Here is a 13,625-nt window from a genome sequence, read left to right as displayed (position 1 = left end):
TGGCCGTTCGCCTGGTAATATGCGGGTGCCGATCTTCCAATAAGTAAGGCTCAGCTGAAGTTCAACGTTACTGAAATTTGGGGACTGATGGAAAACCTGATTTGGGGGGGCAGAATTCTTATTTAGCAAGGGCTTTATTTTATATTGTTATATTGTTGCATTTTTATCTTTATTGTAAGCCACCTCGATCCTGACGGAGAGGCGGGATATAAATAAAATTATTATTATTATTATTATTATTATTAATGATATAACACAGGTAGGTTGGTACATGGAACAGGGAGATACTTGGAGAAAAACAAGACAAGATTGTATTGTTTCATTGAATTATAGAACTGGAAGGGACCCTTGAGGCCACCGAGTCTAACCAGACAGCAGCACAGATGCAACTTTCTTGAGATGATGATGATGATGATGATGATGATGATGATGATGATGATGATGATGATTTGTATTCCACCTCTCCCTATTTTGGATTGAAACATCTAAGGGCAGAAGAAAGCAACCACACACAGCATGAAAATATTCAAAGAAAATATAAATACCCAAAAGCAAACCTTGTTTTTGCCATTTTATATAAGGGACATGATTTTACTAGCACGCTGTATTTAATAGGAACCTGAGCATCTATAGATTTTGAGGCTCTGAAACCAAATCCTAGCAGATACCAAGAGCCCATTGTACAGTTTTCTGGACTTATAGTTGCTCCTACAGATATTAGCCACCTGTAGCTTTGGATTTGGTTTTGTTCTCATGGGCTAACACAGCTTACTTCGTTGTTGTTTTTATGAGATAAAAGCATTTTTTCCAAAAATAAACCCTTTTTAATTGGATGAGAGCATTGGTTACTTTGTCATTTCCCTAAGATCCCCTTAAAAAGCAAAATCCAAGCCATTCCACTTTTGAAGACGCTTCTCCTTTGTAGGAGAAAACACACACTTTGAGGCTCCCTTTTTTTGAGAGAAATATCACAGCAGGGATAAATGGGTTTTCATTTTTATTTAGCTGGAAAGTGCTGTCCTCCCCCTTCTCCCCCTTTTTAATTTTGCATTATACATGCACCTCACTTTCTTGCATCAGAGGCTAAGAAAGTGTTTACTTTTCCAAGCGTAGCCTTGTTATCTGCAAGAAAACAAAGGCATCCAAGTCTTTGAGAAAGATGGAGATGGAAGAAGGAGACGTGAAGTTGTTATTGTTGTTGTGTGCCTTTGAGTCATTTCCAACTTATAGCAACCCTAAGACAAACTTGCTGCAGGGTTTTCTGGGGCTGAGAGTCTGTGACTCAACCAAGGTGACCCAGTGGTTTCCATGGCCAAGCGGGAATTCAAACCCTGATCTCCAGAGATGTAATCCAGTCCTCCAACCACTACACCACAATGTCTCTGCAGGCATGGAGAGCTTAATATTCTGCTAAGGTCCATGAAGGAGTGTCGCAACCACACAAACACTGTGAAATTTCAAAAACAGAAAGATATGAGGGCTATATGTATTCCATGTGATGCAACCCTTTCATATGTGCTCAAATGGGATCTTCATCCTTCCAGTGCAACCAGCTGATGTCCTCCTTAATCGTGATCAAGAGAAAGAGGACAGAGGGTTATTATCCTTCATCTCTGTGCCTCTAAATTGACTCTTGAAAAAATCCAGCCAGGCAATTGTCCATTGCACCAATGGCAAGGTGTCCAGTTTAGCACAAAGATCCCTTCTTCTATGGCGCCATCTGGGCTACACTTCCGCGAACTCTCTGACAGTTGACCCCATTGACTACTAATTCCTTTGCTAGATGGCATGCAAGCCTTCAAATTGTTTCTTGTGCATAAAAAGAACAGGCCAGTCTTTTTTAGCTTCTGATCATGCTAGATTACAGAAGACAGAAAGAAGAGCAATTTCAAAGAACTCTTTGCTGTCTTGTGACCAGTTCAGGTAAAAGATGTCTCCTATGTTTGAAATGGTTGAAGACCTTCTCATCTGGATGATCCGCTGCACCTTGGACAATCCTCTAAGGAGGGAATGGGCTTCCAGTTTAAAAGAGCCAGATGCAGGTCTATCTTCCCCATCCTTGGAGCCATCCAGACATTTTGGATTACAGTTCCCATTTTCCCCTAGACAACCAGACTATCTGTAGGGTGCCAAGTTGTACATGGATGTACATGTATGTATATTTGTATATTCTTTTAATTACTGGATTTTATTGGCTTTTTTTGGAGTTGTAATGGCTTTTAGTCAAATACAATAAAGGACTGACTGACTGGATATATAATAGACAGACAGAAGCAAGGGTGAATGATTTTTCCATCAGCTAGGCCAGGAGATGATACTTACGTATATGTTAACTACCATCTATCTTTCTGTCTGTCTATCTATCTATCTATCTATCTATCTATCTATCTGTCTTCATCTCATCTCCTGAGAATGTGGCTATGGCTTTGGAGGTGTGTCACTGGAGACTATCATACGCCTTGGAAGGCCTTACCATTAGACCACTAGTTTGAGGAAAGGAGGGAGACTCAGTAAGGCTACTGAGTTATTTTACACTTGACTTCTTGGACTATAGTTCTTCTGGCACCTCTTTCCCATTGCCATGACTGGATCAGACCTTTTGGTAGAGGAATCTGTTGAACCCTTGTAGGAGACCACTTCGGGAACAGAGGAAGGCAAGCTCTTTTCTGAGAGAGAGTAGCTGAGAAGGGAGACCATCTTCCTCTGGTACCTGCTCTTCATTTCCTTGGCTGATCTATAGAGGTTGCCAACAAAGCAATAGCAGATGGGATTGAGGCTGGAGTTGGTGAGGCTGAGCCACTGAGCAAACGGTCGGAGCTCCAGGACCCAAGGGGATGGGGCCACCTCCTGCAAGGACTTGGGGCTGTTGAACTCAATCCAGATGTCCATCATATAAATGGGCAGCCAGGAGATGGCAAAGAGCAGGACCAAAGCCACTACCATCTGGGCTACTTTCTTGCGAATTTTCAACCTGGAAGGTGGCAATGTCTGGTTCAAAGTGGTGCAGTCCTTCAAGGGTCTGGTGGGACTCCAGAGCCTATGGACAGTCAGGCAGCAGATGACCATGTTGAATAAGACTGGCAGGCAGTAGAGGATGCAGAAGAGGAGGAAGCTGTAGGCTTGCTTGACCCGCTCCTGAGGCCAGACTTCCCTGCAGATGGGGAAGGCCAGCAGAAGACCTGGGACTACTCCGATCTCATCCATTTTGTTCATAAATATAAGGGGCATGCAGATCCCTGAGGAGATGACCCAGACCACCAGAATGGTGCTCCAGATCTTCCGACGGGTGAAGAAAGACCTGGCATTGAGCGGGTTGTGCACGCTGTAATACCGGTTCAAGCTGATCACTGTGAGGCTGAGGACACTGGCTGAGACGGACACCGCCTGGATAAATGGCACAGTCCTGCACAGAAAGTCCCCATAGACCCAGGCCTTGTAGACCAAGTTGCCTGCGGTGATGGGCATACAGATGCAGACCACCATCAGGTCACAGATGGCCAGGTTGATCAGGAGGCTCCTGGTGGCGCTCAGTCGAGGCATCTGGCTGTTGCGCTTCTGGGTGAGCATCCTGAGCGACATGATGTTGCCAACAAAGCCCACCAAAAAGGAGGCCAAGTACATGATGGTGAGGCTGATGGTGACTGGCTCCTTATCGAACAGGAAGAGAAGTTTCTCCAGTTCCTCCCGGCCCAGTTCTTGGCTCTTGTTGACTTGTCCCACCACAGAGGAGATGTTCTCTGGTTTCCACAGCTCCAGCAGGCTCTCCATCCCCATGAGACCGGAGGAGCTGTTCATTGCACCTTCTTCTCTGACGCATGAAGGAGGCCAAATGAAACTGGAATTGGTACCCAGAGTGCTAACAGATATCTAGGGGAGTCTCTTGTCCCACAGCAAGGCTCCAGATAAGTCCTGTGAGTTTAGATCTGGAAAAGAGAAGGTGGGATGGGAAATGGTCAGATTCAAAGTCATGTTAGTCTGGTTCAGTATGCAAGGGATCTTTGGTCTTGTAGCACCTCTAAGCACCACACTAAAGACTTTTCTACTGAAACAGACATTTTAACCATTAAATATTTTAGCAGGCAAGTTTTTGTAGCCAATATTTTTGTAGGCCAGTCAAAGACTAGCAACAAGAAGAATCCTTGAGAGGGCAGCATCATTGTCCAGAATGGGTTACGGTGGTCTCAAATGGTGTCTGGGAATCATTTTATGGGGTGTAGAGCTACGTTTTAAAATTTTATGTCTTTAAATGATTTTACACTTTAAAAAAAATTAATGGCATTTTAACATGACAACGTGTATCCTTGTCTTTTAAATTAAAATTAAAAAAATTAAAATACATGCTCAGATATGGTCCTTTTCCTCCATGTTACAGTCTGTTGGACTGTAAGAATTAACACCTTTCATATCATCCTTCAATCAGGACCGCTTTCATTCCATTCTAATATCCCAGCAGTGATATAAAATTTAAATGAATCTCCAAAAAGCAATAAAGGTCCAATTAATTCAGGGAACTTTAGCTTAAAGCACAATCTAGCCAAAGGCAAGTGGTTTCAGCCCCTGTAGGTTTCAACATCTCTCTGCAATCCTCCCATTGTAAATATATCATTCTTAAAACAGGCTACACTTGGGCAGAGATAGGATCTAAATCCGGAAAGCGAATGCAGTCTCACAGCTTGAGCATTGAACTAGTGCTCTGCAAAACCAAAGCCCACACTGCTTTAAAGAACCCTTGGGTTTAGCAAGTCCCACTCTCGACCTCAGAGGAAGGCAATGGCAAACCCTCTCTGAATAAATCTGGCTAAGAAAACACTATGAAATGGTCTCCTTAGGGTTGCTATAAGTGCGAAACAACTTGAAGGCATGCAACAGCACAACAACCATGATCTAAATCTGTCTCTTTTAATTTAAATACTATTTTCATCAAGTTCCAGGATACCTCCTTGAATGGACAATATTTTCTCTCTCTCTCTCTTGTAAACTGTTTGGAGTCGCGCTCTTTTTCTCACCAGCTTCTGCATGCTATTTATGGACATGTGAGCATCCATTCATCCACACACTTATTTTAAAAGCATTTAATATTGCTGAAGGATGGTTACGTTTTTATTAAACGCATCCGGGTCTTTCCAAATGAAGTGTGCATTTCGACTTCTTTGTTAGCCTGACTTTCGCATTGCAGGACTAGTTCTTCTTGTTGTTTTTAAAAAACGCAGATGCACTCATAATATCATTTGTGAAAATGACCCAAGGTTCTAGGCAGTGAAAATGCAGTTGTGTACACACATATTAGTGCAATTCTGTACATGTGTACTGAAAGGTACGTCCCTGTGAGTTCATTAAGGCTCACTCCCACGAAAAACAGGTACAAGACTATGGCCAAAGTCCTATTGAACTCAATCAGATTTACTTCTGAATAGACATAAACATGTCCAGAGGAGAGCGGCCAAAATGGTGAAGGGTCTTGAAACCATGCCTTATGAGGAGAAGCTTCTGGAACTAGGTATGTTTAGCCTGGAGAAGAGAAAGTTAAGAGATGATATGATAGCCATGTTTAAATATTTGAAGGGATGTCATATCAAGGATGGAGCAAGCTTGTTTCCTGCTGCTCCAGAGAATAGGACATGGAGCGATGGATTCAAGCTATAGGAAAAGAGATTCCACTTCAACATTAGGAAGAACTTCCTGACAGTAAGAGCTGCTTGACAGGGGAATATGCCGCCTTGGAGAGTGATGGAGTCTCCTTAAACAGAGGCTGGATGGCCATCTGTCAGAAGTGCTTTGATTGTGTATTCCTGCATGGCAAAATGGGGTTGGATTGGATGGTCCTTGTTATCCTTTCCAACTCTAGGATTTTATGGTTTTATCAGACATGGTAAATGAAATGAAACATGGGTATTACTTGCAGTGACTGAAGCAGCTGACCATAGCTTTCCTTTCTCCCTAACAGATCCTGTCTTTGCTAGTCTTTAGCTGCCAGGCAAAACTGTTTCTTTTCGCATGGATATCTACGGATGTTTCCTTTTGTAATGTGGGTTCAAGTTGCTTTTGCTTTGGGGCATCCATGTCAACATTACTTTGGTCTGAGGTTGCAGGCGGCCTGGTGGAATGATGATGGACATCATGATGGACATTGCACACAAACAGAGAAGTATGTGAAGGGATCTTGTAGCATCTTTGAGACCAACTGTGCCAAGTCTATGAAAGCATGTGCTACAGCTTCTTTCACACGGTCTCAAAGGTGCTACAAGATCTCTTGGCATACTGATATTCCAGACTAACGCGGCTATGTCTCTGAACAAACAAACAAGGCTGCAATTCTACAAATGCTTCCTTATGAGTAAGCCACACTGAATGCAGTAACATGCAAAGAAATACTCTTGACACTAGCTTGGTAGTACTGGTGCAATGAGGAAGATGTAGTTTGCACCAATACTTGGGACTGGAGAAAACATCAGCAAAGTCAGAAAGATGTGTGTGTGTGTGTTTGTATGTATCAGATGAGGCTACAAGGAGGACAACCCTAAAAAATGACACAGAACCCTTGTTTAAATTAACACATTTAGGTTGACAAGAGCTCTGGCTGGTTACAGCTCATTTCAGACACAACATGCAATATTCAGATTAGGCAATTCGGCTTAAAAGGAACACTCTGGGTTGTTCTTTTTGAATTTGGAAAATCAAGACAGCCAGATTGGCTCATGAAAAGAAGAGGAGGAGGAGGAGGAGATGGAAGAAGAAACCCAAAATCCGCAGTAAAACCGCTTGCTGAGTGGCAACGAAGAGGTAGTAAGTTGCAGTGATTAGAGCAGCCTTTCTCCAACCCAGCACCTTCCACATGGGTCCAACTGCATTGTCCATCATGTCCGATGGCTTGAACATTGGCTACAGTGGCTGGGGACTAACTGCAATAATTCAGGGATCTTGTAGCGCTTTTGAGACTAACCAAAAGACTTCTGTCACTCACTCTCAAAGGTGCTACAAGATCTCTTGGCATACTGACCTTCCTGACTAACACGACTATGCCTTTAAAATATATAATGGTTTGGCGACCTGGAATATCTATAGGTACATTACGGTTCCCAGTGGAGATCCATAATTGAGGGCAGCTAAAATCATTCATAAAGGAAGCCATGATTAAACTTGGCTTTCCCCTTTTTGGTTTTTTCTCCCCATGTACAATTCATAGTATCAGCCTGGTTTTGATAAAGGCGAAAGTCAAGGTGGAGCTGTCAATGGTTGCCGATTTTATTGAATGATCACTCCATTGAAAATGTGGTGGAACCAGGAGCAACCTTTAAGTAAACCAGTGTTGCCAACAGACAGATAGACAAATAGGCAGATAGAGAAAGAGTGATCACATGCATTTAATATATTCCAAATCTGCACCTTCGGATTCTCTAATGGAAAGGCAGGATGAGCTATGATGTAACCAGTCATATTTATTGATTGCAGATTATGAATAGCCGTTACAGACAGATCCTTGATCATTAATGATAATAGTGATAGATGATGATGATGATGATGATGATGATGATGCTATAAATCAAGTTCTCCTGCAATGCCAAAGCCACTGTCCCCAGCACTGAGGCTGAAAGGACAGCTCCCTCCCAATCCCAGTCTTTTCTCTCTGCCTTCGCAAGCAAAGGGAGCCCACTTCGGTCCCCCATCCAATCCGGCTCCCTCCTTCCCTCCATCTTTTTCAAAGCACTTACTCCATCAAAGCAGGGAAGTTGCTCCAAGCTGTCCGAAAGCCTGGCTCAACGCATCTCTTTGCTTCAGAAGAAATCTGACTTTCCCCAGGAAGGGATGGAGAGCTGCTGAGGCTGGCTTTCTTTGGGCTCTCCTTGAAGCAGCCCCTTTCCCTCTGCAGTCCTCATTCATGCTCTCAGACCTCCTCTGTCTCCTCTCAGCAATGCACAGTCCACAGCTCCCTTCCTCCCTCCAAGATGATGCCACTTGCTCCCAACTTACCTAAGAACTCTTCCCTGCCCACCCCATCCCTCCAGATCTCAACCTCAACTTTCCATAGGGTCAGATTCCCTTTTTCTTACCCCATTTTCATCCTGGCATGCTTGCTCCCTCGGTGCTCTTAGACCTGCTGCAATGCTCTCCTCCCCAGAGAGGCTCTTGTGCATCTTTTGCAAGTCTCTTAGCTGCAGAAACTTTACTGCAAGAGACCAAGCATTTGTTGCATTCTCCTTTCCCAATGTCCCTTCACACTGTCCTCCTGTTATTCAGAAACACACCACCTTCCTTCTGTCTGCTCCTTGCAGCTTTTGTCCCCTTCACACACACAGGGATATTTTTCCTTGTTTAACCCTCCTGATGGACGGCTGGAACAAGATCTTCCTCTTTGCCTGTATAAAGCTTCACTCTGTAAAGCTACTCTGCAGCTCCATCCTCTCGGCACAGCATCTCTTTCCCTCCGTGTACCTTTTTTCTTTTGGTCCAGCTTCTCGGTATCTTTGGCATCTGCAGATGCTAAAAAGAAAGAGTTGCCAATGGTTTCAAGAGCAGTTTTGCCAGGGGAGCTGTATGCCGCCGAAAGGAGAACGCCTGCCACATCTCTGAAGAAACTCTTCCATTTGCAGCCGGTGGAGCTTCAGTTTTGGCCCAAAGGAAAACATGTGAAAGAGAAAACATTTGATCTATCAATGAATGGAGATGCTCTTGCCAGGGTAACCCTCCAACCAGCTCAAGATATTTTGCTGCCTGAGGTAGAGCAACAAATGATGCACCTCACTCCATACTTGAGTTCAAATGGGGAGGACCCAAGGCCAACTGAGTGATTTTGGCATATGAGGCAGAAAACTCTAGAAGCACCTAGACACAACAGTACTAAATTAAATAGTCTTTTATGACACCCAAAATCAGCTGCTTGGGCAGCTATTTGATTCTACCTAATAGTGGAACAGACCCTATACAGGTAGGTTGGCAGCCTAGCCTGGATGCAATGGCCATCCGTGGATCCCATGTCAGCTGAATGGTGCAGCCGCTCTGGGTTGTAGTCCAAACTTTAACAGAGCTATATTTGAGGTGCTGAGCCTATTTGGGAGCTTGGGATTCAAAACCTAGGTTCTAAATAGAACCTAGAACTGACATCAGAGCAACCGGTTGCCACCGCTTGGCTCCACCGTAGGCGAAAAATGAAAATGAAATCACTTTTGTGTTGTTGTTTAGATGGTCACACAATGTCACTCCATTTTCGGCTTCCCCAGGAAATGAAACATTCATGCAAATGCAGGTACTTAGAGTAAAACAAAACCGTGCCTCCCATGGAGCTGAACTGTGGAGGGCACAGAATATGTCTTCACCATAGAAAAGAACATTTAGAAAAGAGGGATCGAGTTCATCAGAGAAATAATGGCAATTTCTTTAGATTCAGCGCGTAGTTGGGTTTGTTTGGGGAGAAACGATGGGCCGAGGCCAGCAAGGCAATTAAAATAATTGTCCGACTGAGCCACCAATTTGTTCTCCCCCGTCTCTTGCTGAGTTCCTATATCTTAAAAAGCTATAGGACACAATCTTGTTGCAAAAGCTGAACTTTTCACTATCTGCACCTTAACAAGCCACAGTTCAGAAGCTGTTAAAGGAGCAGGAAAATGAACAGGCAAGACTCTTAAGTTTGGATACTCTTCTTCATTCTTCTTTGAAGTATCAGCTGATGGCTTCCAGGTCAGGGGGGCAGTGATTCCAAACCAGGGTTTAATCTAACATTAAAGGAGCTCTCCAAGGTGTTGAACATCTTTGATGTTTGGACTAAAACCTGGAATGGACTCACTATTTCACTGACATGGAACCTATGTGCTCCTACTGATTCCTTACTAAGCCCATGCATTTCCTCCAGAACTAAAGCTACTAATCATACTGTGACATCAGAAGCCTCTGGCCTAAACCTTGTTGTCCATGGGTAGGAGTTGTGAGCCTCTACAGATCCCTGAAAGTTGCAGAAGTCATAGCTAACATAGCTAGTAGTGAGGAATGCTGGGAAGTGCAGTCCAACAACATCTGGATGGCCACTATAATTCCCACTCCTGCTATAGGTCCAATTCCAACTATACTAGACCCACTCCAACTATACTAGAGCCAAAAAACCCACTTAACCTGAGATAATCAATGTCAGATTTCCCCCCCCAAGTTCTTCTAAAAGATTCGCATTCTTAATTCTGTGAATAACTGATGCAAATGGACCCAGAATAAAACTCCACATGCCTTGAATGTGCTTCAAATGCATTCACATCATCAACTCCATCTTCATTTGAGTGCTGACTTGTATGAACAAACGAACTTGCTGAGATGCGCATAGATGTGGTTCGAATAACAAACGTGGAATGCATGAGATTATTCGCATAGGGATCAAAATACACTGCAGAAGTAATCCAGTTTGGGACCACTTTAACTGCCCTGGCTCAGTGCTAGGGAATCCTGGGAATTGTAGTTTATTGTTGCACCAGGGCTCTCTGGCAGAGAAGGCTAAATGTCTCACAAAACTACAGTTCTCAGAATCCTCTAGCGTTTAGTGATCTCAAACTGGATGATTTCTGCAATACATTTTGGACCATCGTTGCACCAAAAGAACGACAACAACATGTGATTGACTCCCTAGACGTCTTTTGCTTTATAGCCTACAGTCCCCATTTTGATTTACGACTGAACTAAGTTAGAGGGGGTTAGTAGCAGAATAAAAATTCATATATTGCAGTGAAGAGCGGTTCACGTTTGTTTAGCCATTCGGTTTGCTATGACATCCAAGCCAAAGGAGTGAGAAGCAGACACACGAGTTAATTTTTAAAGAAGAAGTATGGAAGCAAACGGAATACAAATCTACCCGGTTGCCCCTTTCGCTTTGGAAATCAGGATTTATATTTCTTTACGGGTTTCTGGAATCATATTTATGGCTCGGCAAAGATCAACAGCCACTGCAAAGTAACGCTAGCATTTGCCCCAAAGCACACAAAAGCAATGTGCTCTTTCATCCTGCACAAATCTCTTTATGGAGACCCACAAAGAGCAATTATAATTTCACACATATTTCATCCCCGGTCCAGAAGCAGCGATCTTGCTAATGGACAGCCAGCTCATAAGCGTCAAACAACAGCTTGCGAAGAGGCACAAAATGGCAAAACGCTGGCAGGGTTTGCCCTCAGAACCTTATATGCTCCCATGATGATGGATATTGTATTGTCTTGTTTAATTGTTTTACATATATAATTTTAAATCCTTTTAAAATGAAGAGAAATAAAGATGGCTACAAAGAGCGATGAGAATGAATGGAGAAACAAAAAGGACGCACGGAAATATTTTACAACAACAAGAACAATCACGAAATGACCGAAGCAGAGACAAAGATGACTAGGCCAGCAGTTGCTTTGTTATTCTCAGGTCCAAAACACTCACTGCAGAATTATTATTATTATTATTATTATTATATTAATTTATATCCCTCCCTTCTCCCAAGGCTGGGACTCAGGGCGGTTTACAACATTAAAAAACACCATACAATTAAAAGCATACAAAAACAGTATATTAAAATAGAATTAAATTGCAACAATAATTAAAACAAATTCAATATTAAAATCCTAAAATAACCCAGTTTGAGACCACTTTGACTGCCCTGGCCCAGTGCTAGGGAATTCTGGGAACTGTAGTTTTGGGAGACGCTTAGTCGCCTCTTGTCAGAGAGTTCTGGGACCCCAGTAAACTACAATTCCCAGTATTCCTTAGCATTGAGCCAGGGCAGTTAAAGCGGTCTCAAACTGGATTGTTTCTGCAGTGCGTTTTGGACGAAGGTCTTCAAAAAGGACCCAGCTCCACTGGGCAATGAGAAATAAGTAGCGATGATGCCCTGGATGGTTTTTGTGAAGATGGCATCCTGAAAACTAAGTGCCATGTTTGGTTAGGCCCCGTTTTTTCCTCCCCACCCTTCCAACCTCAAACAGGGTTCGGGATGGAAAGCATATTCTCAATTATCCATTTGCTGGTTTAAAACAAAATGTTTCCCAACAGTCAGGAGACTCTTTCTAGAAGGTTAATAGGGCAGTGAGACTTTGGCACCATTTCCTTCTGGTCTTTGAATTGCTAGAATGGGGAATTATTCTGCAGATAAATATATGTGATCTTTTTTTGGTGCACTCCATGTTTTCTGCCCATTTGCATTTCTCTGCAGAATAATTCCCCTGGAACACTGCGGGACATTTGACTACAGGGAGCATGCTACAAAGAAATGTTTGTTTTCTCCGGCAATCGGGAGAAAAACGTAGTAATTATTCATCTTTATGTCTCGAGGATGAAATGGTGGAAGATTTGCATCTCGAAACAAAGTTGGCTAATGGATCTCTTGTTGCGTTGGCGATGAATCTGGTCTCTTGGAACAGCGGCAGGAGGAGCGGCCGTAAAACCGAAAGCGGATTCACCGCTGTGCAATAATGGACATCCACTGGACCTCAGAGGATACTGGATTCCTGAAATGGACAGGAAAGTTCCTGTGAAAAGAGTTGATCCATTGTATTTTCCCGAAGAAAGCCTCAAGACTTTGGCATAATTTTCTCTTGATATTGGAACTGCTGGATTGTCCCTTTGTATTTTCGGGTGACAAGAAAGAAGTCACGAAACAAAGGATGAGCCAAAGGTAGTCATAAAGGCATGGTTGCATTAGGTCCTAAATCCTTGCAGAACGAAGCTACAAGAGTGCATTGTGAACAGGTTGCCAATTTCTTTTCTGACTGGGTTCCTATATCTTAAAAACTATACTAGCAGTTTGAGCATTGGGCCATGGCTCTGGAGACCAGGGTTCAGATCCTTGCTCTGCCAGTTAAACCCATTGGCTGACCTTGGACAAGTCACACACTCTCAGCCTCAGAGGATGGCAATGGCAAACCCCCTCTGAAGAAACCAGCCAAGAAAACCTCATGATAGCTTCGCCTTAGGGTCACCATGAGTCTGAAGCGACTTGAAGGTGCACCACAGCAAACTTTGTTATAAAGGGTTGTGAGCTGCCTTGGATCCTGAAGAAAGGTAAGAATCAATTGGTTAATTCAGCCTCTGTCTGAGGATCTGAAATGCAGCAGGTGATGGTTTCCCTATCAAATACATCTCTATTTGATGAAACTTGCATCAACGCACGGCAGAGCAGAGTTGATAGCTTTGGACGCAGGTTCAAAATAGCCAAGGCCTACTCCGAATGTTTACTCTATGGCTAGTCAGCAATGCTTGGACTGGATCTTATTCTGCAACACAAGATGGAGAGCAACCCAGTTCAAAGAAGCCGGTTGCTCCCCAACTTTATTCTTCCAATCTTCCTGTTTTGTGTTTAGAACCAGGATAGTTTTCACCTGGGTTTTATATTCATCATCTGGTGCCGCCTCTTGACATTTGGGCACCGAGTCAAAATGACCCCCCTTTTAACCAGGCTATTGAATTACCCTGATTCAATTAATGGAAGATGCTCATTTCTGACCTTTCAATATATATTTATTAAGGCCAGACTCTTCCATCACGGAGCGCGTTATATAACTTTATGTATACTTAGCTACGTAGCACAGTTGCTACGAAACCCTGTTAGTTAATTAAACCCAGAATTCTCCGTAGTTGGATTGTATCACTATATCAGTTTCATATCTCTGTAATCT

The 13,625-nt window shown here is 43.2% G+C and overlaps 1 protein-coding gene across 1 annotated transcript; it reads right to left on the bottom strand.

The window, feature by feature from the left end:
* Positions 1–2,361: 2,361 nt before the first annotated feature.
* LOC149306476 (QRFP-like peptide receptor) lies at positions 2,362–3,795 on the bottom strand. Its single transcript, XM_089539669.1, has one exon. The coding sequence runs from the start codon at positions 3,793–3,795 to the stop codon at positions 2,530–2,532; it is 1,266 nt and encodes a 421-aa protein (XP_089395795.1). The 3' UTR covers positions 2,362–2,529.
* Positions 3,796–13,625: the final 9,830 nt, after the last annotated feature.

Source organism: Sceloporus occidentalis, unplaced genomic scaffold, assembly GCF_023333645.1.
Source record: "Sceloporus occidentalis isolate IW3139 unplaced genomic scaffold, rSceOcc1.0.p SCAF_10, whole genome shotgun sequence".
In the NCBI taxonomy this organism is placed as follows: Eukaryota; Metazoa; Chordata; class Lepidosauria; order Squamata; family Phrynosomatidae; genus Sceloporus; species Sceloporus occidentalis.
This window is presented reverse-complemented; position numbering and strand designations above follow the sequence as displayed.

Coding starts and splice junctions, on each gene's coding strand:
- LOC149306476 (XM_089539669.1), bottom strand. CDS start 3,795: ATGAACAGCTCCTCCGGTCTCATGGGGATGGAGAGCCTGCTGGAGCTG.